Source organism: Podarcis filfolensis, assembly GCF_964270895.1.
Source record: "Podarcis filfolensis genome assembly, chromosome: 6".
NCBI classification, from domain to species: domain Eukaryota; kingdom Metazoa; phylum Chordata; class Lepidosauria; order Squamata; family Lacertidae; genus Podarcis; species Podarcis filfolensis.
The window spans coordinates 96,677,150-96,704,708 of NC_139609.1; the positions used below are offsets into that span (position 1 = coordinate 96,677,150).

General features: G+C 48.6%; 2 protein-coding genes across 5 annotated transcripts in view; both read left to right on the top strand.

The window, feature by feature from the left end:
- The window catches only part of CCM2L (CCM2 like scaffold protein), a 29,930-nt gene extending 25,602 nt beyond the window's left edge, over window positions 1–4,328 (top strand). Inside the window, exon 10 of the mRNA XM_083618717.1 lies at window positions 136–4,328. Within this exon, the coding sequence (XP_083474843.1) occupies window positions 136–449 (314 nt within the window). The 3' untranslated portion in view covers window positions 450–4,328. The remainder of the gene's footprint in view (window positions 1–135) is intronic.
- A 9,302-nt stretch (window positions 4,329–13,630) lies between these two features.
- The window catches only part of HCK (HCK proto-oncogene, Src family tyrosine kinase), a 36,733-nt gene continuing 22,804 nt past the window's right edge, over window positions 13,631–27,559 (top strand). The window contains exons 1-3 of one of the 4 annotated variants that reach the window (XM_083618750.1): window positions 13,631–13,947; window positions 24,741–24,846; window positions 26,490–26,532. In XM_083618750.1, the coding sequence (XP_083474876.1) occupies window positions 24,742–24,846; window positions 26,490–26,532 (148 nt within the window). In that variant the 5' untranslated portion in view covers window positions 13,631–13,947; window position 24,741. The remainder of the gene's footprint in view (window positions 13,948–24,740; window positions 24,847–26,489; window positions 26,533–27,559) is intronic. The other 3 variants (XM_083618748.1, XM_083618749.1, XR_014549179.1) reach the window with 3 other exon arrangements.

Genomic DNA, 27,559 nt, shown 5'->3' on the forward strand with positions numbered 1-27,559 from the left:
TAACTATATGGGCCTTTGTTGGCAAGGTGATCGGGTGATGTTTTGCCCTTTGGGGGATTGCAGGAATGGGCTCCTGGTGGGCCAAGGAGCCTTTGCCCAATCTCCCTGGCACCTTTCTCTGTTCTGCCTCCACAGGGATGCGCCCCTTCATCCCTGACCAGGACATTGGCTACTTCGAGAGCTTCCTGGAAAACATCGGTATCCGCGAAGGAGGGATTTTGACTGACAGCTTCGGGCGCATCAAGAAGAGCATGAGCAACACCTCGGCCTCCGCCGTGCGCAGCTACGACAGCTGGTCCCTGCGCTCAGAGTCGGAGTCCTTCAACCGCATGATCACAGACATCACCCACGACATCGAAGCCCTGGCGAGGGATGAGGACGAAGAGGAGGAAGACGGCGAAGACGACAATGGCAGCGGTGACAATGATGGTGAAGACAACTACCTGTGAGGAGGGGAGACCACCTGGGCCTGAAAGGCAGAGGGGAGCCAGGAACACTGAAAGCTCTCTAATATGAAGTCAGACAATTGGTCCAGCTGGCTCAATATGATCTATACTGACTGACTGCAGCTTTTTAGGGTGGGTCTCTCCCCACCCTACCTGGAGATGCTGGGGGTTGAATTTGGGTCTTTCTACAATTAAGGCAGATGCTCTACCATTGGGCTGTAGTAGAGGGGCAGCCAATCCTTATTTGAGCCTTCTACTCAATGAATAGTGGGATGCGGGTGGCGCTGTGGGTTAAACCACAGAGCCTCTTGGGCTTGCCGATCAGAAGGTCGGCGGTTCGAATCCCCACGACAGGGTGAGCTCCCGTTGCTTGGTCCCTGCTCCTGCCAACCTAGCAGTTCAAAAGCACGTCAAAGTGCAAGTAGATAAATAGGTACCGTTCTGGTGGGAAGGTAAACGGCGTTTCCGTGCGCTGCTCTGGTTCGCCAGAAGCGGTTTAGTCGTGCTGGCCACATGACCCGGAAGCTGTACGCCGGCTCCCTCGGCCAATAAAGCGAGATGAGCGCCGCAACCCCAGAGTTGTCCACAATGGGACCTAATGGTCAGGGGTCCCTTTTCCTTTTTACTCAATTAATATCTGGATCCTGCACACCCTCCAATTGCCCCTATTTGCCAGGGACAGTCCCGAATTTACAGAAGCCATCCTGGTTTTGGATTTGATCCCAGAATGTCCTGTTTAGCCTTAGGATGTCCCTATATTCATCAGAGAAAAGGAGAATAAGTACCAAACCAAGGAGATAAGTCACATACAGCCTTTAGAAGACATTTGAAGGCAGCCCTGTATAGGGAAGTTTTTTAATGTTTTATGTTTTTATATATATTGGAAGCCTCACAGAGTGGCTGGGGCAGCCCAGTGTGATGGACAGGATATAAATATTATTGTTGTTGTTATTGAATAAGACAGCCCTATTTTCATCCGAGAAATGTTGGAGGGCATGGATCCTAGCGAGCAAAGGTGAGCCACCCCTTTCTCTCCCCACCTGCTCCCCATTTGTGAAACTGATCTGCATTGGAACATCCATGTTCCGAGGCAGTCTACCATTCAATATCATTTGCTGAGCGGTGGGGTTGGGAGAAGCCTGTGGAGCTCATGTCCTGCCTTTGAATATCCCAGAAGGATCTGGTTGTGCAATGCGAGAAGCAGTAAGCTGGACCTAGATGGACTTCTGGCCTGATCCACCAGAGATCATAGAATTGTAGAGTTGGGACCCCAAGGGTCATCTAGTCCAACCCCCTGCAATGCAGGAATTCTGCCTATGTTCTTGCACCTGTCCCACCTCATGGTTTGTTCTCTGCAGCTCGAGTTTGTCCTGCTGGTCTGCTAGGTTCAGGAGAGTCCCCTTCGGATGGACTTCTGATGTCTTCTCCTCTTGGCTTCTGCCTTGTGAAGTTGGTCAAGTGCCAAGCAATTTTTAATAGAGCAAGACTGCCCTCTGCTGGTCTCTTGGAGAACCTGCAGTGAGCTTATAACTTGATAACTGAGACAGGTATCACACTGCAGCCTCGTTTGCAAGTTCTCTTTCGAGACTCAACCTTTTACAGTCGGTGCAACGGCAGGGTTTTTATTTTGTTTTTGAAATGAGGTTAGAACCTCTTTTAGGAATTGCAATATTTATTTGTTTTCATACTAACAGAAGCCTTTCTGGACTGGTTTCCAGCCCTATGCAATGACCCTCCCACAATAAAATCATTAATAACTTAGGCGGAACCCAACACTTCTGCAAGTGGACCTCCACTCATGCAATGGGACTTCCTCCATTCTATCCTTCCCCATTGCCCTACCTCTAACGCAGAGAGGGGAAACGGGGGGTCCCTGAAACACTGCTACACTCCAAATCCCATCGTCCCTGCCCACTGGGCCATTCTGGCAGGGGCAGATGGGAGATGGAGCGCGACAACATCTGGAACCCCCTGGGCTCACCATTCCTGAGGTCTCTGCAATGGCTGCTTTGCAGCTCTGCAGACAGTCCTTGGCTGAGCAAGAGAGTCCAGAGTTCTTTGATCTTGGATCTCCTGGCATTGTTGGACTACATCTCCCATCATCCCAAACCAGCTAGGTGGGGGTGGTGGGAGTCGTAGTAGCGCAGCGAAACCTGGGGACCAAAGGTTTTCTCTGACCTGCAGCAAAGCAGAGCAAGGGTCAGTATGAGTCCGTTTGGCGGTGCTTTGAGAAACCACGAGAGGGTGCTGTCCTCTCTTCGTAACGCCCTTCCCTTTTAAGGTTTGTGTAAGGCAGAATGGTTTGCCCCTTGGGGAGCTACAATTCCCAGCACCCTTAGCAAACTACAACTCCCGGGATTTTTTGCTGGGTAAGTCATGTTCTTTCAGTGAGTGGCTTGTGTGCTACCTGTGTTTCTTGGCTCAGCAGTGGTGCATATAACTCTTCCCGTAAGGTGTTTTCCACATCAAGGTCTGTCCCTGGGAAATGTGAAGGGCAGGAGAAAAGCCCTGTGGCTGGATCAGGCCCAAGGGGGTCCACCTCGTCCAGCACGGATGCTGGAGGCAACAATGAGCTCTGATGGCTAAGTACTTTCCCTCTGTCTCCTTCTTCCTCAATTCTCAGTTGACTGAGCAGCAAAAGAAAGATTCGTGGGTTGCATCAAAGTGTAAACATGGAGCAATTTGCATTTCAGAAAAGGAAGTTCCCCCTCTTGCAATTTCCGAGAAGAAGCCCAGGCCTCCTGCCAGCTGGGTGGGGCTAAGGTTGCTTCTCGTTTGGTACCTGCTGGCCCCGCAGATGCCCCTGACCAGGCTGGAGGGTGAGTCACCAGAAGGACGCAGTTGTGACATCATTCCGGAATCTGCACCAACTTCCTCTCACCATTTCGGGCAAAGCTTTGCATTTTTGCAACGTGGTAAAAACCACGCTTTGCAGGGAAACTCCGCAGAAATGCTTAACAAAATATTAGTAAAAGTCCCAGGTCTTGAACTCTAATTCCATTGGATCACCACCCCACTGTCCACTCCCCTGACAAAAGTCTTAAATCCCCCTTTTAAATCTATATTGTTAAAAAATGCCTGAATCGCTCAGGCAGTAGAGCTATTAATCTAAAAGTCGTGGGTTCAAGCCCCACGTCAGGTGAAAGGATCCTACGTTGCAGAGCAATCATTCTGTGATTCTATGAAATCCTAGGTTAAACTGGTCTGGCTAAGCCTAGCCTGGCAGATCTCCTTTGTGAGTCGATCCCTGGCTTTTTGAGTGTTTTGGGGTAGCTAAGAGACCATTCATCCACACTGATTCCCATACGAAGGCATTTGTAAATCCTAGTGTCTTTGGAAAAGAATTGCAGAACAGCAGTTTTGAGTAAGAAATTGAGGACCAGGATATAGCTGAGTTCTTGAGCTCTGCAAGCAGAGTTGGAGGTGCTGGCTGGTCCTGTCAAGCAGGGATGAGAAGCTTGCTTGCCTCCATCAGATGTTGCTGGACTCCAGCTACCACAAACCCCAGCTTGCATGGCCAATGGCCAGGAAAGATGGGAGTTGTAGTCCTGCAGCCCCTGCCCTAGAAGACCTGATGTCAGACCAGTGAACTTCAGGTGTCTGTTGAGTTCTTCGGCCGTGTTCCTCCAACTACACTCAACCTGTTAGAATTCCTGTGCCGTTATTGCGGTCATGGGACTGTTGTCTATCACATGACGGTGTATGTTTTGATTCCACAGAGTGGGAAGTGATGGAGGCAGGATGTTCGTGTTACTGTGTTCCGTGAAGCGGGACTATTGTCCTTTGTTCTTTTTCCATTTGCTGTCTGATGCTAGAGAGAGAGGGAGCCATGTTGCAGTGCTCCGTGTGTGTTTATATGTAAATAAAGTAGACTAGCCAAAATGCTGAGTTGCTGAGGTCTGTTACGCAAATTGCGAAGACTCTGCGGATCCCTAAGTGTGCCAATGTCGGTTGGCATCGGTCGCTGTGATGTTTGGGCTGAAGAAAGCTTTTGAAGCTCCCGAACGATCGACCAGGAGGGAGAGAACATGCCAGTCGGGCATGTGTCTCTGCCAGGGTGCTACTCGAGTGTAGGAAGAGCTCCTGACACAACCTGTGTGCTTGTAAATTAAAGGCAATGTTGCAAGCAAAACACCAGTAAGCCTCCAGTGACCTCCTCCCCCAAAAAGTTGGGTGAGCGATGCACTCCTGTAACTTTTCACAGAAGAAGTGGGCCGTGCAAAATGGCACGTTAGGTTGATGGTGCAGGTGGGTGTAGCGCTCAGTGAAGAGAGAAAAATCCACCACCTCATTTTCTGCAGAAGAGCAAAGACTTTCTGTTTAAACCTTGCATTCAGAGCCTTTGCTAGTTCCTTCTTTTAAACAGAAGAAGGTGTGGGTACGTGTGGGGGTGTGTATTTATATAAGTAGTCCATGAAAATAATAACCAGATTTCAGCAAGAAGGGCTAGACAGGGCTTCTCTCGCAGTGGGGAAGTGGACGTGGTTTGCATGGCACCAACCTCAGCTGAGTTCTTGCAGGGAACTGATGATCATCATCATCATCATCATTTATTATTTATACCCCACCCATCTGGCTGGGTTTCCCCAGCCACTCTGGGCGGCTTCCAACAAAATATTAAAATACAATAGTCTGTCAAACATTAAAAGCTTCCCTAAACAGGGCTGCCTTCAGATGTCTTCTAAAAGTCTGGTAGTTGTTGTTCTCTTTGACATCTGGTGGGAGGGCGTTCCACAGGGCAGGTGCCACCACTGAGAAGGCCCTCTGGCTGGTTCCCTGTAACTTGGCTTCTTGCAGTGAGGGAACTGCCAGAAGGCCCTTGGCGCTGGACCTCAGTGTCCGGGCAGAACGATGGAAGTGGAGACTGAACCGATGGCCTCCTCTCGTTGGATTGCAGGCAGGAAGGTGTCAGGCACAAGGGATGGGGAAGAAATCTGGCTCACTTCACATTTAAAGGCAAACTAACCTCGTTCACACTTTCTGAAACAATATGCAAACCAGTGCAAACCCTTCAAAATGCACACTTCTCTAGGTTTTGCAGCACAGCTCTCCAACAAAGTTGAGTTGAGTTAACCTCTGTCTGCCTTCGGAGACAATCGAGTGCACCTTCTGGCATGAAGTCAAACCGCTGTGTTAGCAGCACCAATCTGTTGGGAGTCGGACAGTTTGTGTTGGGAACCTTCTTCAGCTCATCATAATCAGGGCAGTGACCACACAGAGGCGTGGAGGGACTGAGAAAATAACAAAATTGGAGAAGTGCCTTCTTTTTCATGCCAGTGCCTTGTCAAGAGGGGAAAATGACTCATGGTGCTCTCAGACAATGACCCCCATACCGTCCTGTTATGAAGTGTGGGAACTTGAAATAATAGATACCGCCCCCTTGGTTCCATAAACTCATCTCTCACACAGTGCCCCTTACCCGTTTATTCAAAATTTAATTTACAGCATACTCTCCAACATTTCTCTGATGAAAATAGGGGCATCCTATTCAATAATAATAATAATAGCCCATCCATCTGACTGGGTTGCCCCAGCCACTCTTGGCACCTTCCAACATATATGAAAACATAACATTAAACATTAAAAACTTCCCTATACAGGGCTACCTTCAGATGTCTTCTAAAGTTTGCATGGTTACTTATGTCCTTGGTTCATGGGTCACATAACTCCATACCTTCCAACATTTCTCTGATTAAAATAGGGATGTCCTAAGGAAAAGAGGGACGCGGGTGGTGCTGTGGGTTAAACCACAGAGCCTAGGACTTGCCGATCAGAAGGTCGGCGGTTCGAATCCCCGCAACGGGGTGAGCTCCTGTTGCTCGGTCCCTGCTCCTGCCAACCTAGCAGTTTGAAAGCACGTCAAAGTGCAAGTAGATAAATAGGCAACGCTCCGGTGGGAAGGTAAATGGCATTTCCGTGCACTGCTCTGGTTCGCCAGAAGCGGCTCAGTCATGCTGGCCACATGACCCAGAAGCTGTACGCCGGCTCCCTCGGCCAATAAAGTGAGATGAGCGTCACAACCCCAGAGTCGGCCATGATTGGACCTAATGGTCAGGGGTCCCTTTACCATTTTAAGGAAAAGAGGGACATTCCATGATCAAATCAGAAAATGAGAAGACTTATGTAAATCTGGGGCTGGCCCTGGAAAAAAGGGACACTTGGAGGCAGGGCTGTCTTACCCATAGGTGCTAGGGGTGTGGGGCACCCGGGCGCCGGGCTCTCAGGGGCGCCAGGCTAAGAGTCCGGGGCCAGGATTTGGAGTCCAGGGATGGGGAAGAGCCGACAGCTGCTGCCAAGCAGAGCCGAACCCATTGGAGCACCGCAGCTCTTCTGCTGCAGTCGAGCAAGGCGCTGAGGCAGCTGGCCGGCTCTGCCCTCCTGCGCGCCTGGGATTGGCGGGCCGTTGAAAGGCCTGCCCAGCGCATGCTGCTCACAGGAGCCTTGAGCTCGACTGTTGTTGCGCTGGGCTCTGCTTTCCCACCCCCACCCCAGGCGCCCGGCTCTGGCCTAGCTTCTACCACCATTGCCGCCTCAGGCTCCTTTGTTGTTGTTGAGGCGGCTGGTCAGGCCAACTCTGCCGTGCACACCTCGCCAGCCCGCCCTAAAGAAAGGTCAACAACTTTAGGGTTCCCCCCTAAAAGAAGGTTGACAACTCTGGGCAACCTGGGGAGGGCGCTGGGCGGAGCTTTGCACCCCAGCGCCGCATATGCTTAAGACAGCCCTGCTTGGAGGGTCTGTTTAAACTACTTACCGTATTTTTTGCACCATAACACTCACTTTTTTTCCTCCTAGAAAGTAAGGGGAAATGTCTGTGCGTGTTATGGAGCGAATGCCTATGGATGGCGGGGGGATCTGCTGCAGTCGTGAGCAGAGGATCCATGGTTCCCCTTCCTTCCCTCCTCCGTGGCTCGCTTTGAAACAGCAAAGCGGGAGAAGAGCCGCTGAGTGAGGAGGAGAGAGAGACAGAGAGCCTGCTTGCTTTAAAGGAGCAAAGCGGGAGAGGAGAGGAAAGGAGAGGAGCCGCTTACACGAGTGTAACCGGCTCCTGTCCGGTTGGCTCCTTTAAAGCAAGCAGGCTCTCTGTCTCTCTCTCCTCCCCACTCCTCTTATAAGAGCCTTCTCCTCTCATACCCCTCTTCTGCATCATTAACAGCATCCTTCTCCACCCACCCCATGCGTGTTCCTTGTCCCTTGAGTGCTTTTCCTTCCCTCCCCACTTGAAACATGGTTACAAAGCACGGATCCACACGGATCCTCAGGATTTTTGCACTGAGTCACCCCAAATTCACCATCAGATCACATAGCATGTCCATGGCTACAGATTGCACAAAAAAAATCATGCGCCCACTGTTGCCTGGGGCCGCAGTGGTGCAAAAACGTGGTTACAAAGCACGGATCCACATGGATCCTCAGGATTTTTGCATTGGGCTACCCCAAACTCACCATCAGATCACATGTCTGTGGCCACAGCATGGACCACAAAAATCATACATCCACTGTTTCGTTTAGAATACTTTTTTCTTGTTTTCCTCCTCTAAAAACTATGTGCGTGTTATGGTTGGGAGCGTGTTATAGAGTGAAAAATACGGTAGTTTGATTAATTCAACAGTGTTAACGAACTTGATCCAGGGATGCCAGCTTTTCAGAGATTGATTGTCATTTACACCTCCAGCAGCCCTTGAAACTCTCTTGCCTCTTTGCCCCCCCTAGGAATTCTTAGCCCCCCATAGCTATGAATATATATCCTTTGGGCCACATTAGCAAGGCTGAGGGGGGCGAGGTCTTGTCATCTGGGCAGCCCAGGAGCTCCAGACACCCTGCCCAGTCTTGCACCCGGGGAGATCACGTCGGTGCTGCAAACACCCCCAGAGGTGCACTCTATTATCTCTTGAGACGGACAGATGGCAACATTCGTAGCTACATAAATGTAAGCAAAATTGCACTGAGAGGACGTGTTGACGGCCAGCCAGCCAGGAGCTGCCGTTATGCACCGGTGCGACACTTCAACCACACTCTGAGTTTCAGTCAGTTAAAAAAGAAATGTTTATGTCGCAGGTCCTTTGCAGGGTTCAGCTCAGAGCAAGACAAGACGCTGTGTCTCCAGCTTCCAGCACCTGCCACAAGCCTCACACATTGCTCCTTCTTGGCCTATTGCTCTCCATTCTAGGATGAGTTGTGAAAAGTCCCGTCCATTTGCCTCTATGGCAACAGAGCTCACTCTCTGGCCATGTAAACGTCCGTCTGTGCTTAACTGACCAGCTAAGGCCATTGTCTTACCAATAAACCAGTCTGACCGATTCACCATGCTTCCTCTTGTAGAATCTAGACTCACAATGGCAGGCTCTCAGGTGCGCAAGGGACTCACGGGTTATGACCCGTGACTGACCAGCCTACAACCTTTAACACTATTTTCAATGTGATCGGCTTGTGCATTTCCTTTCTGTAAAAGGTGTTGTTGTTGCACAGTTAGATGAGAGATGCTTGTGGGGGGTTTTCGTTCGCTTTGTCTTTTCTTTTTGTTTTGTCAACCATGTACCCTGGGGCTTATTTTGGTATAATCAGCACATAAGGAACAAATAATGAGCCCTTAAAAATGCATTTTGGTGGGGAGGTGGCCTGCAGGAAAGCAAGCAGCCCAGGCTTTGCTGTAGCTTCAAAATGCTACTCCAGAGTAATTCTGCTACAAAGTGCAGTGGCCCTTAAGAGCAGCCTCCTCCTATTTTCTGCATGTTCCTGTTTTAAACTTTTAACAGAGAAGCAAGCCAGCAAGGCTCCTTTCCTCGGTGACCCCGTGGGCGGGGGGTGGGCGGGTTGGGCTCCAGAGCTGTCATGCTTTTTTGAGCTAGAGAGGGAAGTATGGGGGAGAGGGATGTTTCCTCTTTTCTTCTCCCCTGAGAGTGCAAGGTTACTTATTTATGCAGTAGAAATAGACTGAAAGAGCATCTTCACCCCCATCATTCAGCCCGGATACTGAGGTCCAGCTCCGAGGGCCTTCTGGTGGTTCCCTCACTGAGGGAAGTGAAGCTACAGGGAACCAAGGGCGGCCGCCGAGACCACATAACACCGGTCTTGAAAGACCTACATTGGTTCCCAGTACGTTTCCGAGCACAATTCAAAGTGTTGGTGCTGACCTTTAAAGCCCTAAAGGGCCTCGGTCCAGTACAGTGGTACATCGTGTTAAGTGCTTAATTCATTCCGGAGGTCCATTCTTAACCTGAAACTGTTCTTAACCTGAAGCACCACTTTAGCTAATGGGGCCTCCCGCTGCTGCTGTGCAGCCACCACGCGATTTCTGTTCTCATCTTGAAGCAAAGTTCTTAACACAAGGTACTATTTCTGGGTTAGCAGAGTCTGTAACCTGAAGCTATGTAACCCGAGGTACCACTGTATACCTGAAGGAGCATCTCCACCCACATCGTTCTGCCCGGATACTGAGGTCCAGTGCCGAGGGCCTTCTGGCAGTTCCCTCATTGCGAGAAGCAAAGCTACAGGGAACCAGGCAGAGGGCCTTCTCAGTAGTGGCACCCGCCCTGTGGAACGCCCTTCCATCAGATGTCAAAGAGATAAACAATTACCTGACATTCAGAAGACATCTGAAGGCAGCCCTGTTCAGGGAAGTTTTTAAGGTGTGACATTTTAATGTATTTTTAATCTTTGTTGGAAGCTGCCCAGAGTGGCTGGGGAAACCCAGCTAGATGGGCGGAGTACAAATAAATAATAATAATAATAATAATAATAATTATTATTATTATTATTATTATTATTATTACCAGGCAGAGAGAGCTTTCTCCATAGTCACACCCTCCCTGTGGAATGCCCTACTGTCAAATGTAAAACAGATAAACAACTCTATTATTTCCAGGAGACATCTGAAAGCAGCCCTGTACAGGGAAGTTTTTAATGTCTGAGGTTTTATTGTGCTTTAAATATTTTGTTGGGAGTCACCCAGAGCAGCTGGGGAAATCCAGTCAGGTGGGTGGCATATAAATAATAAAACAGAAATCAACATATAGATGGTCATTAAATGAAGGATTATTAAAGAAGCCAGAGATATAGGGGAAAGGGATGAAAGTTCTAAAAGACTACTTTGAAATAAATTTAAGCAAAGGGACAGACTTATATATGATACAGGATTCCGGTGAGGCAGTAATAAGAGGCTTCTTTATGTACAACAAAACACTTTCCAAAAGAAATCAAGAGAAGCCAAGAAGCAAGAGATAATAAAAGAACTTACTATGAATGAAAATAAATGAACTGGGAAACTGGGAAACACGGTTGTAATGCAGACTATTAAAATGCTACAAACACAATTCTGACTCTACATGAAATTAAAATATCCTAAACGGAAAGAGTCTGAATTTGCAAACAAACCTGGAAGATTGTTGCTGTGGCAATTAAAGAAAGAAAAGAAATCTAATGTGATTAACCCACCCACCAGCCGCTGACACTCTGGAGGGAGTAAAGAAAGTGACAGTTATGGTTTTAAGTGACGAGCAAAGCAAAAATTGCAACACTGAGCTGGGTATTTGGTGGCTGGATTGCCCGACCGCAGGTGGCCCATCTAGCGCAGAATCCTGCTCCCAGAGTGGCGAACCTGATGCTCCAAAGGGAACGCCATGAGCAGGATGCGGCCGCAAGAGCAGTGGAGGGAGATAGGAGCCGATGGTGGCCTCACCCTACGTGATTTGGGGGTGTTCAGAAGTAATTATTATTATTATTATTATTATTATTATTATTATTATTATTTATTATTATTATTATTTATATCCCGCCCATCTGGCTGGGCTTCCCCAGCCACTCTGGGCAGCTTCCCAAAAAAAAAATTTAAAATACTGTAATACATCAAACATTAAAAGCTTCCCTAAACAGGGCTGCCTTCAGATGTCTTCTAAAAGTCTGGTAGTTGTTCTTCTCTTTGACATCTGGTGGGAGGGCGTTCCACAGGGCGGGCGCCACCACCGAGAAGGCCTTCTGCCTGGATCCCTGTAACTTGGCTTCTCGCAGTGAGGGAACCACCAGAAGACCCTCAGCACTGGACCTCAGTGTCTGGGCTGAACGATGGGGGTGGAGACGCTCCTTCAGGTATACAGGACCGAGGCCGTTTACGGCGTTAAAGGTCAGCACCAACACTTTGAATTGTGCTTGGAAACGTACTGGGGGCCAATGTAGGTCTTTCAAGACCGGTGTTATGTGGTCTCGGTGGCCGCTCCCAGTCCCCAGTCTGGCTGCCGCATTCTGGATTAGTTGTAGTTTCCGGGTCACCTTCAAAGGTAGCCCCATGTAGAGTGCATTGCAGTAGTCCAAGTGGGAGATACCCAGAGCATGCACCACTCTGGCCAGACAGTCTGTGGGCAGGGAGGGTCTCATCCTGCGTACCAGCTGGAGCTGGTAAACAGCTGCCCTGGACACAGAATTGACCTTCACCTCCATGGACAGCTGTGAGTCCAAAATGACTCCCAGGCTGCACACCTGGTCCTTCAGGGGCACAGTTACCCCATTCAGGACCAGAAGGGGCAAAGTGCATTTTGGATAGCAGCTCCACCCCACATTTCTGAGAGATGAACAGCAGCACATCCCACACAAACATCTGGCGCTTATTTTCTCCGAAGGAAGTCCTGTTGGTTTCTTCAGGAGTTAATGTTCCAGTAAGTCCAGTGGCGTAGCGTGGGTTGTCAGCACCCGGGGCAAGGCAAGTAGTTTGCGCCCCCTAACCGGTGGATTTGCCCTAACCCCAGATGTTGCGCCCGGTGCGGCCGGGCCCCCCTGCACCCCCCACGCTACGCCACTGAGTAAGTCTGGTTAAGGCTGCACCCTTATTTGAATGTGTAGTTTGTGATTTGGATACGAGCAGTGCAAGTAACCGCAGGGGTCCAGTTGTGGAGTAGGGAAAGCAGAGAAATAAGCTGCTTGCCTGGGAGGGAAAGCACGGTTCCCTCCTCCCCTCTCCCCCCCCCCCCCGCACCTGCCGCAATCCTTTAACCTCTTGAGAAACTCTATGCAGGGTTCACATTTCCATATTGCAAGGTAAAAACATAATAAGAGCTTACTGGGTCAGATGCCCCCCATGGGAAGCGCAGGAGCAGGACCTGAACACAAGACCCCTCTCCCCTCCTGTGGTTTCCAGCAACTGGGATTCAGAAGCCATCATGAGTGATAGCCATCAATACCCCTTTCCTCCCACAAATATGTTGAATCCTTTTTAATTCTTAAAGGTATATCTCTAATCCCTCTTTAAAGCCATCTAAGTTGGTGGCCCTGTTTCCTGTGGAAGGGAGTTCCACAGATTTAATTCTGCCTTGCATGAAGAAGTCCTTCCTTTTCTCTGTCCGGATTCGTCCAACCTTCAGCTTCATTGGATGCCATAGAATTCTAGAACTGTAGAGTTGGGAGAAGGTCCATATAGTTAAAGCTATGGTAGTGATGTATGGAAGTGAGAGCTGGACCATAAAGAAGGCTGATCACCGAAGAATTGATGCTTTTGAATTCTGGTGCTGGAGGAGACTCTTGAGAGTACCATAGACTGCAAGAAGATCAAACCGATCCATTCTGAAGGAAATCAGCCCTGAGTGCTCACTGGAAGGACAGATCATGAAGCTGAGGCTCCAAGACTTTGGCCACCTCATGAGAAGAGAAGACTCCCTGGAAAAGACCCTGATGTTGGGAAAGATGGAGGGCACAAGGAGAAGGGGACGACAGAGGACGAGATGGTTGGACAGTGTTCTCGAAGCTACCAGCATGAGTTTGACCAAACTGCAGGAGGCAGTGGAAGACAAGAGTGCCTGGTGTGCTCTGGTCCATGGGGTCACGAAGAGGCGGACACGACTAAACGACTAAACAACAACAACAAGAGTTGGGAGGGAACCCGAGGGTCATCTAGTCCAACCCCCTACAACGCAGGAATCTTTCGGCCATCACGACCCTGAGATTGAGAGTCTCATGCTTCACCGACTGAGCTAAAGAGTTCTAGTGTTAGGAGGAGAGAGGAAAGAAAACGCTTCTATCCAGTTTAGCCATGAATTTGCCTAGTCTCCATCCGAAGTGGTGACCGCCCTTTGCCTCTTGCGAGAGTGAAAGGTAACTACAGTATTTGCTGAGAGAGAGCCCTCTTTTTAAAAAGTCGAAGGGCTGGTGGGGACGGAGAGGCTGGGGGGCGAGGCCTTCGGGAAAGAGGCGCGGCCGCCGTGGGGCTGGGCGGTTCTTAAGCGCGCGGCTTCCCCATCGCGGGCGCGTCGGCTTCTGCTTCTGCTCGCGGACCGTGAAACCGTCGGGGAGGCGCAACAACTGCTGTTTTCCTGCTTTGCTGCAGCAACTGCGCGGGGCAGAGACCTTTCCCCTCCCCTTGCCGGGCATTTTTGTGGGGTGCGTCCCGCCCAAGGATTGCGTACAGGCGAGAGCCATTCTGGAGATGCTCCTGACCTCCGAAGAGGCACCCGCGAGCGCGCAGGAGCTGCCGGGCTGCTGAGAACGCGCCGTCGAGGGAACGTCGGAAGGCGGCAGGCAGGTGAATCCGGGTAGAGACAGCGGGGACAGGGGGCAGCCGCGACCCTCCGCTCCCCCGGGAATGGCAGGAAGGAGATGGGTCGTACGAGGGAAGCGTAAAGAATGCTTACCGCGGAGTCTTGTCTGTGTGTTTGTAAGAAATGCTTAACCCGGAGTTTTCTCTGTGTCTTTAATGCCCTGGAGCCTGTGAAATGATAAGGCAGCGGAGAGCGTGCTCTAGAGCATGTGCAGAGTTTGTTTTCCTCTTTCCCCGAGTCATCACTCACCTGCGCTTTCGGCTCATCTGGGTAGACGTGAGCCAAGGTACTTCTCTGTTGCGAAGGCTCTGGGTACTTTGATCAGGCGTCTCCCTTTTCAAGGGGGTTTGTAGGGGACATGCCCCTCCAAAAAACCTCTATTGCTTGCATTGTATAGTTCATAAGTCACCCCACTGAATTTCAGTGGCTCTGCAGGAGCTGAACCTTACAGTCTGAAACATCTGGAGCCTGGAGGGCACCAAGTTGGAGAAGGCTGCTGGAATACATAGCCAGGTGGTGAAAGAAAGTAGTTTCACAAGGACTCAACTCACCCTTTCAACTAAATGTTTAGCCCTCAACCGTGCTATTCAGTGTGCACCTGAGAACGTGCTGTACACTGCAATTGAACCGGAGTTAAGTCGCGCAAGCTCTGGTGCCCTAAGGCTTTTCAGCACATCATAGTTTGTAGAGGCACAGCGAAGATATTCTAAGGGTGGGAACAATGGAGGAAATCTAGCATCTTGATTCTGTTTTAATCTGTATCGCAGCTCTGTGGGAGGGGTGTCCAGCTCTGTCCTTCTGGTTGTTTATACACACCTCCCCCTGCAAAAGCTGCAATCCACTGCTCACCCAGTGGGGGCGGGGATACAAGTACCTGCATTTTTTCCCCAATAGTTGTGTGAGAAAAGGCTAACCATTAGCCTGGCTGCCTCAGAATGTTAAAAAGGTAAAGGGTCCAGTCATGACCGACTCTGGGGTTGCGGCGCTCATCTCACTTTGCTGGCCGAGGGAGCTGGCGTGCTTCTGGCGAACCAGAGCAGCGCACGGAAACACCGTTTACCTTCCCGCCAGAGCAGGACCTATTTATCTACTTGCACTTTGATGTGCTTTCAAACTGCTAGGTTGGCAGGAGCAGGGACCGAGCAATGGGAGCTCACCCCGTCGCGGGGATTTGAACCGCCAACCTTCTGATTGGCAAGTCCTAGGCTCTATGGTTTAACCCACAGCGCCACCATGGTTTATTAAAATCACACACACAAACTTTGTCCAGAGGTATAACTAGGGTTTGCAACAAACCATGGTTTGTTATTGGTTTATGAACCTTGGTTTGTTTTAACTGCAGCTTGTCGTCATGCTTGAACTCGACACCCCCTCCTGAACCAAGGTTTGTTTGGCCACACCACCTCAGTTGCAGGAGCAACTGGAAAAACAACAACGAACAAACAAACTTTGGATAAATAAGCCATTGTTTGTCTGATTGTCTGTGCGGCAACTCATGGTGAACTTGTAGTTTGTCAAACCACAGTGTAGTGTTACGTGGAAACCAGACAATTTTCTCCTCCAACACTGCTGCTTTTGGGGGTAAAAAACTGAGCCCACATCTCCACCCAGGGTCTCCAAGGAGTTTGGGCTGGAATGTGCACCTAATATTCTTATTGTTGTTTCCTTAGTTTTGGTATATTTGAAAATCATCTCTCTTCCTCTCTCATAAATAAAATGAAATATTGGTTTGCTTCTGTGACCCAGATGGCACGTCACAGTAAACCATAGTTGTTGATGGTGGGTTGTCCTGTCCCCTCAACGCACAGAGGAAACAGACCATGGTTCCTAGTGTCAGGCGCATTGCACATAGGTCTAGGGCATTAGCTATTGCATAATGTATGAATGCTTCTGAGCAAACTGTGCAGAGTGTGTTGTGTGTGTCATAGACCTATCTTCACTGGGCTACCCCCTAACAACTCTCCTGCTGGGTGAAGTATGTCCATTGTGGTTGGTTTAGCTCCAACAGAGCACGAGGTCTCTTAGAGGCCATGGGATGCTCATGTGAGATTTTGCGGGAACTTGCACAGCCCAGCAAGATCTCGCAAGAGCATCCCAGAATTGGTGCACCAGCAGGGCTTTGCTCGCGCACTCCCTGGAGAGTGGCAGAGAGCAAGGCAGAGAGCTGAAGAGCTCATACCACACTGTTTCTGCTTGGCTTACGTGGTGTGGAAAGAGCTTTCAAGCTCTCGGCTTTGCTTGCATTTAACTTGCAGAATTTCAGCCAGCCAGCCCTTAGCCACATATGGTTGAAATTGCACGATCTAAATGGCTAAAAGATTCGATTGCATATTCTCTCTGCAAATGCAGGCAGCTTTAGCGTGACTCGGCAGGTTTGGTGTTTCAGACAGGTGAGCCCCTGCTGTCACTCCTCAACTTCAGCACACCTTGAAAATATTCCCCATCTCGTCAGCACCATTTTATTCAAATTGATCTCATAATTTGTACTTGCACACACTTTTGCCAATTAAAAAATATTTGTGCAATGGTGCTTAAGTGGAAAAATGTGTTGATGCAAGTTTTACACCGGTCTTGAAAGGCCTACATTGGCTCCCAGTACGTTTCTGAGCACAATTCAAAGTGCTGGTGCTGACCTTTAAAGCCCTAAACGGCCTCAAAGGCCCAGTATACCTGAAGGAGCGTTTCCACCCCCATCGTTCAGCCCAGACACTGAGATCCAGCGCCGAGGGCCTTCTGGCGGTTCCCTCGTTGCGAGAAGCCAAGTTACAGGGAACCAGGCAGGGAGCCTTCTCAGTAGTGGCACCCACCCTGTGGAACACCCTCCCACTAGATGTCAAAGAGAAAAATAACTACCAAACTTTTAGAAGACATCTGAAGGCAGCCCTGTTTAGGGAAGCTTTTAATATTTAATAGGTTATTGTATTTTAGTGTTTTGTTGGAAGCCGCCCAGAATGGCTGGGGAAACCCAGCCAGATGGGCGGGGTATAAATAATATATTATTATTATTATTATTATTATTATTATTATTATTATTATTTATAAACGGATTTCCTTCTTTCTTTTAGAAAAGTGCAACATGCGCCCTTTCCAACTGGGACAATTTCAGGCCACTTTCATGCCATACTTTTAAAGTTCTGTGATACCACTTTAGACAGCCCTTGCTTCCCCCAAAGAATTTTGGGAGCTGTAGTTTGTGAAGCTTGCTAAGAGACTCCACCCCCATTCCCCTCACAGAACTAACTACAATTCCCAGAGTTCGCTATGAAGAGAGATTGGCTTTTAAACCATTCTGGGAATTATAGCTCTGTGAGGGGGATGAACCGCAGTAATTTTTGGACTTTTCAGACAGGCCCCCTGGAGTTAGAAAGTTTGAGAAGCCTTGGCCTAATCCCATTTTAAAGTCGCAAAGCTGTGGAGGCCATTATCTCATCGTGTGGCAGTGAATGCAAACAATTAAATTCCCCACCTTTTTTTTGGCCAACGGACCCATTTGGAAACTTCAGAAGGCTCCGCGGGAGCCAGTCATAAAATGGCTGCTGTTAGGCAGGAGCGTAACACCTAATAGCTGCCACATCTAAAAGATCAGGAAAAAAAGAGATTGGGGACCCAAAATGGCGCAAGCATCTCCCACCCCCCTGTCTTGGGCATTGTAGATTTCTGAGGGTATATTTACTAGAACACTTGTGGCCACCATAGGAAAGAGGAGCTGGCAATGCCCCTGCATCAAATTATGCACTGTGGGGGAAAGTCTTAATTTCCTGAGAAAGTTCTCCTTCCTCATGCAAAAGCATGGTCGGTGCACAGGGGCTGCCTTGTCTGCAGATCTGATGAGCCAAAAGACAAGTTCTCTTTTTAAATTATTTTTAAACCACTGCTGGGAACCAAAGGGGACGGGGTTGGCGCTGTGGGTTAAACCACAGAACCTAGGATTTGCCGATCAGAAGGTCGGCTCCCGTCGCTCGGTCCCTACTCCTGCCAACATAGCAGTTCGAGAGCATGTCAAAGTGCAAGTAGATAAATAGGTACCACTCTGGTGGGAAGGTAAATGGCATTTCCATGAGCTGCTCTGGTTCGCCAGAAGCGGCTTAGTCATGGTGGCCACATGACCCAGAAGCTGGACGCCGGCTTCCTCAGCCAGTAAAGCGAGATGAGCGCCGCAACCCCAGAGTCGTCCGCGACTGGACCTAATGGTCAGGGGTCCCTTTACCTTTACCTAGGAACCAAAGGTTGACCTGGCTCTCTTGAGACAGGAACACTGTATAGCAGAAGAATGAAAGGAAGCTGCCTTATACAGAGGCAAACTATCTATTTAGCATCCCCCCCAACATTTCTCCAATGAAAATAGACATATCATCATCATCTTCATTTTATTTATACCCCACCCATCTCACTGGGTTGCCCCAGCCACTCTTGGCACCTTCCAACATACTGTATATAGAAACACAATAAAACATTAAACATTAAAAACTTCCCTATTCAGGACTGCCTTAAGATGTCATCTAAGGTTGTACAGTTACTTGTCTCCTTGGCTTGAGAGTTGCATAGCTCCATACCCTCCAACATTTCTCTGATGAAAATAGGCACGTCCTAAGGAAAAGGACGCGGGTGGCGCTGTGGGTTAAACCACAGAGCCTAGGACTTGCCAATCGGAAGGTTGGCAGTTTGAATCCTCAAGACAGGGTGCGCTCCTGTTGCTCAGTTTCTGCTCCTGCCAACCTAGCAGTTCGAAAGCATTTCCGTGCGCTGCTCTGGTTTGCCAGAAGTGGCTTAGTCATGCTGGCCACATGACCCAGAAGTTGTACACTGGCTCCCTCAGCCAATAAAGTGAGATGAGCGCCGCAACCCCAGAGTCGGCCATGACTGGACCCAATGATCAGGGGTCCCTTTACCTTTAAGGAAAAAGAGGAAATTCCGGAATCAAATCAGAAACTGGGATGGCTTCTGTAAATCTGGGGCTGTCCCTGCAAAATAGGGACACGGAGGGTCTGATCTGGCTTAGTTTGGTCTACACACTGACAACTCAGGCAGGCCCACCTGGAGATGCTGCGGGCTCTTCTCCATGCAAAGCTGCTGGCCCTACATTTGCAAATGTGCAATACATTAAAATGCTTAATATTGCACTGTTGTCAGTTTGGGGGGTCAGTTTGGATGATGTCCTGAGTCCCTTCCAGTTCTTGGGGTCCAAATGCTTTTTTACAAAGCTATTGTACTACCAACCCTACTGTATGCTTGTAAAACATGGACCACTTATAAACGCCATCTCCAACTCCTTGAAAGATTCCATCAACGGTGTCTCCGAAAAATTTTACACATCACTTGGGAAGACAGGCGAACTAATATCAGTGTACGGAAGAAGCAAAGATCACCAGGGTTGAAGCAATGATCCTTCAACACCAACTTCTTTGGACTAGTCATGTTGTGTGGATGCCTGATGATCGTCTTCCAAAGCAGCTACTCTATTCCGAACTTAAAAATGGAAAATGTCATGCTGGTGGTCAACAAAAGAGGTCTCAAAGCAAATCTAAAAAAATGTAGTATAAACACCGACAACTGGGAAACACTGGCCTGTGAGTGCTCCAGTTGGAAAACAGCCTTTACCAAAGGTGTCCTGGGCTTTGAAGACACTCAAACTCAGGACGCAAGGGAGAAACGTGCTAGGAGGAAGGCACGCTTGGCAAATCCACACTGTGATCAGCTCCTGCCCGGAAACCAATGTCCCCACTGTGGAAGGATGTGTGGGTCCAGAATTGGCCTCCATAGTCACTTACAGACTCATTGTTAAAACCGTGTTCATGGAAGACAATCTTACTCAGCTACAAGTGATTGCCAAAGAGGAGGAGGAGGAGGAGGAGGAGGAGGAGGAGGAGGAAGAAGAAGAAGAAGAAGAAGAAGAAGAAGAAGAAGAAGAAGAAGAAGAAGAGAATCTAACAGAGGAATTCGCCAAACTAGTTAGACAATTCTCTTAGGACAATGACCTCTGCAGGCCACTTAAGTGTCCTGGTCAGCACCTCAAAAAATGAGCTAGGTTGCAAGAACTACAACTGAGTGGTGGCACCATCTGGGCAGATAGGTGCCCCTCATCTCCTAGCTGCTAGGTAGGAGAACAACTGCCAGAGTTTTGGGGTGTGAGCTGAGCTGGAAGCAGGCAGGAAGCTGGATGCACAGAGACCTGCTTGCTCTGTGCTGGGTCCAAAGCAGTGACTCATTGAGAAGCAAGATCCTTTGGGGTATTCATGCGGTCGGCCCCTTGTATCTGAGCCCCCTGAGCTGTCGGCTCAGGTTGTAGATACAGTCACACCTTGGTTGTTGTTTGCCTTGTTACTTGGACGTTTTGGGTCCCGAATGCCGCAAACCCAGAAGTGAATATTCCAGTTTGTGAATGTTTTTTGGAAGCCAAACTTCCATTGCGGCTTCCATGGCTTCCAATTGAGTGCAGGAAGCTCTCACAGCCAATCGGAAGCCGCTCCTTGGTTTTTGAACCGTTCCAGGAGTCAAACGGACTCCCAGAATGGATTAAGTTCAACAACCAAGGTACCACTGTGTGTGTAAATAAAGCCATGTGCAAAAGACTAGGGATGCAGGTGGCGCTGTGGTCTCAACCACTGAGCCTCTTGGGCTTGCCAATCGGAAGTTTGGTGGTTCGAATCCCCGTGAAGGGGTGAGCTCCCGTTGCTCGGTCCCAGCTCCTGCCAACCTAGCAGTTTGAAAGCACACCAGTGCAAGTAGATAAATAGGTACCGCTGTGGCAGGAAAGTAAACAATGTTTCCGTGCGCCCTGGCTTCCATCACGGTGTCCCATTGCGCCAGAAGCAGTTTAGTCCTGCTGGCCACATGACCCGGAAAGCTGTATGTGGACAAACGCCGGCTCCCTTGGCCTGAAAGCGAGATGAGCGCCGCAACCCCATAGTTGCCTTTGACTGGACTTAACCATCCAGGGGTCCTTTACCTTTTACCTATACAGTGGTACCTCAGGTTACAGACACTTCAGGTTACAGACTCCACTATCCCAGAAATAGTACCTCGGGTTAAGAACTTTGCTTCAGGATGAGAACAGAAATCACACGGTGGCGGTGTGGCGGCAGTGGGAGGCCCCATTAGCCAAAGTGGTGCTTCAAGTTAAGAACAGTTTCAGGTTAAGAACGTACCTCCAGAATGAATTTAGTTCTTAACCCAAGGTACCACTGTATCCAAAATACACTGCAGTCTCTGCTGACCTTTATTCCAAGGCAATTGAACCCTGAGTAAGTGCCCGGAAAGCCTTGGAGTTTCCCCGCTCAGAGATTGAGTTGGCGTGAAACAGCACTTTATAGCAAAAGAACTTCCCGTTTTGAAGTTCTGCTAGTGCGAACCCCTGCAAAGTGACAGGCTGAGCTAGATGGACCAGTGTGTGGAGCGACTTATGACAGTGCTGCGAACCGGGCTTAATTGCCCTGAAATGCACAGTTCCACCCCGGCAGTGCCTTGGTCTATTGTTGCAAGTATCTTCAGAGGCACGACTGGACCTAATGCTCAGGGGTCCCTTTACCTTTACCTTTGTTGGGACGCGGGTGGCACTGTGGGTTAAACCACAGAGCCTAGGACTTGCTGATCAGAAGGTCAGCAGGTCGAATCCCCGCCACATGGTGAGCTCCCGTTGCTCGGTCCCTGCTCCTGCCAACCTAGCAGTTCGAAAGCACCTCAAAGTGCAAGTAGATAAATAGGTACCGCTGCAGCGGGAAGGTAAACGGTGTTTCCGTGCGCTGCTCTGGTTCGCCAGGTGGCTTAGTCATGCTGGCCACATGACCCAGAAGCTGTACGCCGGCTCCCTTGGCCAATAAAGCGAGATGAGTGCCGCAACCCCAGAGTCGGCCACGACTGGACCTCATGGTCAGGGGTCCCTTTACCTTTACCTATGTTCAGAGGCACTTTTCGCCTGTTGTTGCATGTCACTCTTCCCCGGTTTCTGACCAGCGTTTGAAATTAGCCAGGCGCCAGGCGCCTTTTGCGACTGATTGCAAGCAGTTTGAGAAGTCTTGGCAACTGAGACTCAAGATTTAAAATTGCTGCCACTGGCACCGAGAGCGCAAGAGAAGAAATGCCTCCCCGATGTTTTGGGGGCAACTCGCAGCCGTGATGGCCGGAGCTGGCGCGAGTTGCCATGCAAACGTCTGGAGGCCGCCATTGCAACAAATGCAAGATGTAAAGATCAAAACCCAAAATACAGGCAGGCGGAGGCCAATTGAAACTGGTAGCTTGTGTGTGTGCTTCTTCCTGTCCCCGGAGACAGAGAAGAAACTTTCTCTTCCTCCTAACCAACTTCCGCTGTGCTGAGGAAAGCTTATCTCATACCCTTGCAGCGCTGCTTTGGTCCGGTGGCCCAAATTCTGTTCCCTGTGTGCCTCTTGATCCACTGAGTTGAGAGCGCCTTCTGCTTTTCAGAGGCTGAGAGGGGATGTTAAAAGTCTACAGGGGATCATGTCAGTGGGGAAGGAAATGGCCTTTCCCCACTTGCCTCCTATCACAGCTCTGTGGTTATTGTGGTGGCCATGGTTCGTAGGGAGATAATGCTCTAGGGTGAGTGTTTTTCCTGAGAGCGTAAGGCATTAAGAATAGTCTGCTAGTCATGATATGTGGTGGGAATGTAGAGAAATAAAAAAATTCTGGGAAATGATATATAACGAGTTGAAGAAAATGTTTAAATTAACATTTGTAAAAAAAAGCCAGAAGTATTTTTGTTAGGGATTGTAGGAAAAGACCTGCCAAGGAAAATAAAGAATCTATTTGCGTATGAGACATTAAAAAATTATGGGAAATGATATATAATGAGTTGAAGAAAATGTTTAAATTAACATTTATTTTAAAAAAAACAACCAGAAGCATTTTTGTTAGGGGTTGTAGGAAAAGACCTGCCAAGGAAAATAAAGAATTTATTCATGTATGCGACAACGGCGGCAAGAGTCTTAATAGCACAAGGATGGAAGAATGAGCAAATCCCAACCAAAGAACAGTGGCAAGAGAAATTGATGGATTATGCAGAATTGGCAAAATTGGCATGCAAGCTGCGAGACAAGGACAACTGTGACTTTAAAAAAGAATGGGAACTTTTTACAAACTACTTAAAAAGACAACAAAATGAATTGGACTCCTTGGCAGGTTTTGAATAAACATACACAAATTTGTTGATTGTTACCATAATAGACAGAGAGGTTGAGGATCTTTACAATTTTACAATATGCAGAGAATAACATGTGTTGAAAAATCAGAGAGAGGAGCTGAGGGAAGTCTTGGGGGTTCTTCCTGGGGTGGGGGAGGGGAAAAGGGGGAGGGGAACAATGAAGATGATATGTTTTGATAATTTGTTATGTTGAAATTCTTAATAAAATTATTTAAAACAAAAAAAGAATAGTCTCCTGGATCAGGCCAATGGCTCATCTGGTCCAGACTCCAATTGTGCAAGCCGGATTCATGTGCAAGGGTGTACCACCGCATGAGTGAAGGCCTCCACCTGAACTTTAAAAACAAACCATAAGCACGTAGCCAGCACTTCCCTGCACACAGAAAAGACATGGGGGAAAGTTGGAGGCAAGATCATCTTCCTGAAGGGCTTGCTTTCTGTGTGCAGGGAACTCGGTTTCCACTCCCGAATTTTTCACCTGCTGCGCAGCCCCATAGCTCTGACCATCTGTAGGGAAAATTCCTGTCCCTGGTAGCAGCAGGAGCACCGCCGCTGGGTTAGTCTTTTAAATATTGCTTTGCCTATTTCAATAATGATGGACGGGCCACGGGATTAGCTTGATGCTTCCAGAATTATGTTGGCTTGAGTTACAAGGACAGAAGAAGAAAGGGTCTGTTTGGGATGCAAATTGGATGCAGCTCAACTCGGGCGCTGAGGGTGCTGTGCTCAGGTGGTTTAGCCCGTGAATGCAAAATCTGATGCTTACGGTTGCCCACAAAAGCTCACAGTGTTACTATTGGTTTGTAAAGCCCTTAACGGCTTGGGACCAGTTTACTTGTGGGATATGCCCTCTTGACTGCACAACATCATACTTGTTCTGCACTTGCAAGAAACCAATCTGTTAGTGTGGAAGCACCTGCACTTTGGAACTTTCTGCCACTTGACACCTTGGCTGTACTTTTTGACAGTTGCCTTAAAACATTGTTATTTAGGCAAGCCTACAGACATGTAGGGACACGGGTGGCGCTGTGGGTTAAACCACTGAGCCTAGGACTTGCCGATCGGAAGGTCGGTGGTTCGAATCCCCGCAACGGGGTGAGCTCCCATTGTTCGGTCCCTGCTCCTGCCAACCTAGCAGTTCGAAAGCACATCAAAGTGCAAGTAGATAAATAGGTACCACTCCGGCGGGAAGGTAAACAGCGTTTCCATGTGCTGCTCTGGCTCACCAGAAGCGGCTTAGTCATGCTGGCCACATGACCCAGAAGTTGTACGCTGGCTCCCTCGGCCAATAAAGCGAGATGAGCGCCGCAATCCCAGAGTCGGCCACAACTGGACCTAACGGTCAGGGGTCCCTGTACCTTTACAGACGTGTAGAAGTTATACATGTTTTATTTCTTTTTAGCTGCTGTTGATTTTAACAATCTTCTGAATATTTTAAACCACCTGCTTTTACTTGTTTTAATCAGCAATGTTAATGTTTTGTTTTCTATCTCTGTAAACCGCTTGGAGATTTCCTTACCATCAAGCGGTACATAAATTTTGTTAGATAAATAAAGAAAAACACGTATTTTCATCTAGAGCCTGGGCTTAGAATCTCTTCTCTCTCTCCCTCCCTTCTCCCAGAATGGGCTGCATGAAATCCAAAGAAATCAACCTCAATAAAAAAGTCGCAGAACCTCGTCAGAGCTTGGGTGATCCGAATAATTACATACCAGACCCCACTAACGTTGTAAGTCTAAATTACTTGCCAGTCTCAAAGAAAAAGTCAGGAGAGATACCGTATTTTTTGCTCTATAAGACTCACTTTGCCCCTCCTAAAAAGTAAGGGGAAATGTGTGTGCGTCTTATGGAGTGAATGCAGGCTGCGCAGCTATCCCAGAAGCCAGAACAGCAAGAGGGATTGCTGCTTTCACTGCACAGCGATCCCTCTTGCTGTTCTGGCTTCTGAGATTCAGAATATTTTTTTTCTTGTTTTCTTCCTCCAAAAACTAGGTGCTTCTTGTGGTCTGGTGCGTCTTATAGAGCAAAAAATACGGTATTTTACGAAGTGTTAAGGGTATTTAACGGAGTGTTAAGAACTTTCTGATGGTAAGAGCTGTTTGACAGCAGAACAGATTCCCTCCAAAAGTGGTGGACGTTTCCTTCCTTGGAGGTTTTTAAACAGAGGGCTGGATGACCATCTGTCACGGATTGTTTAGCTGTGATTCCTGCATTTCAGGGGGCTGGAACAGATGGCCTTTGGGTGTCCCTTCAAACTCTTGAAGCATTAGCTTTAAAGGCTGGTATATTTGTGATGGGATAAGCTTTTTGGGGGTTAGAGATCACCATTAGAGGAAGCAGTCTCTAAGCCGTAAGAGCTGACGCCATCTTCCGTAAGGCCAAGAGAAAAGAGCACACCAAGAACTCAGCCCAATATAAGTTTCAGTAGTGGGAGTGGTCCCTCCTCGCAAATCAGTAGTCAATTGTAACAAGAACTAATCCATTCAGAAAGTATGTATTCTGACAAGAATTGCAAACTCAAAATAGAGTTATGACTGTTTTACAATTTATGTTAATTTAGAATTTAAATGTATTTTCATGTAATATTAGATACTTCCAGCTGATCGAAACAGGGCCCTGTCCTGGTTTCTGATCCATAACTGACTTCTGACTTCTGCTCAATGATTGAAACTAAGACCTTGACGTTAAATCTGACTTTGGGCTAACATGAACTTACTGGTCTCTGATCCATAATTGGATATACGTATCCTTATGAGTTTGAGTTGGTAATCTCTGTCTGAGTTTGTAATTCTTGTCAGAATACATACTTTTGAATGGATTAGTTCTTGTTTCAATTGACTACTGATTTGCGAGTAGGGACCACTCCCACTATTGAAACTTATACAGTCATAACTCGGGATAAATACGCTTCAGGTTGAGCGCTTTCGGGTTGCACTCCGCAGCGACCTGGAAGTAACGGAGTGCGTTACTTCCGGGTTTCGCCGCTTGCGCATGTGCAGACACTCAAAATGACATCACGAGCATGTGCGGAAGCGGCAAAACGCAAGCCACACATGCGCAGACACGCTGTCGCATCTTACGTTCTGTTTGGGATGTGAACGGGGCTCTGGAACGAATCCCATTCTCATCCCAAGGTACCACTGTATTGGCCTGAGTTCTTGGTGTGCTCTTTTCTCTTGGTATATTTAACAACAAGAACTCCATCTTCCGTAAGGCCGGCAAGGATGTGACTTGTCTCCTGAAACAGCTGGAGGGCACCAGTTTGGCAAAGCGTGCTGCAGAGACAGTGGAGCAGACTGATGATTAGAAATGCTGTACTGTGGAGATTCTGTTTTCCTGTTCATAAATTATTTCTGTTCTCTTTCATCCCAGCTTGGCCAAGCACCCAGCAAACCGAAGCCTCCCGCAACCGATGGTACGTATGCCTGCCTCTATGGTCTGTCTTGGCAGGAGAGAGACCCATAGATCTGTGGCCCCTGGCCTACATCAGAGAGCTGTGTGCTGCAAAGACATATGTCCCCTTGTCAGCCATGGGCTCAGCTTTCCACATCCATAAAAAGGTAAAGGGTAGAGAGACCCCTGACCATTAGGTCCAGTCGTGGCCGACTCTGGGGTTGCAGCGCTCATCTTGCTTTATTGGCTGAGGGAGCCGGCGTACAGCTTCCGGGTCATGTGGCCAGCATGACTAAGCCGCTTCTGGTGAACCAGAGCAGCGCACGGAAATGCCGTTTACCTTCCCGCCGGAGCGGTACCTATTTATCTACATGCACTTTGACGTGCTTTCGAACTGCTAGGTTGGCAGGAGCAGGGACCGAGCAACGGGAGCTCACCCTGTCTCAGGCATTCGAACCGCCGACCTTCTGATCAGCAAGTCCTAGGCTCTGTGGTTTAACCCACAGCGCCACCCGCCTCCCTTGCTCCACATCCATACCTGCCTGTCAACCAGCTGGTTTTATTTGTTTTATTTCATAATGTTTATATACTGATTGCAAAAACAACAACAATAATTTATTTATACCCCGCCCATCTGGCTGAGTTTCCCCGGCCACTCTGGGCGGCTCCCAAACGAGTGTTAAAAACAATACAGCATTAAATATTAAAAACTTCCCTGAACAGGGCTGCCTTTAGATGTCCTTTAAAGATAAGATAGCTGCTTATTTCCTTCACATCTGAAGGGAGGGCGTTCCACAGGGCGGGCGCCACTACCGAAAAGGCCCTCTGCCTGGTTCCCTGTAACCTCACTTCTCACAGTGAGGGAACCACCAGAAGGCCCTCGGAGCTGGACCTCAGTGTCCGGGCTGAACGATGGGGGTGGAGACGCTCCTTCAGGTATACTGGACCGAGGCTGTTTAGGGCTTTAAAGGTCAGCGCCAACACTTTGAATTGTGCTCGGAAACGTACTGGGAGCCAATGCAGATCTCTCAGGACCGGTGTTATGTGGT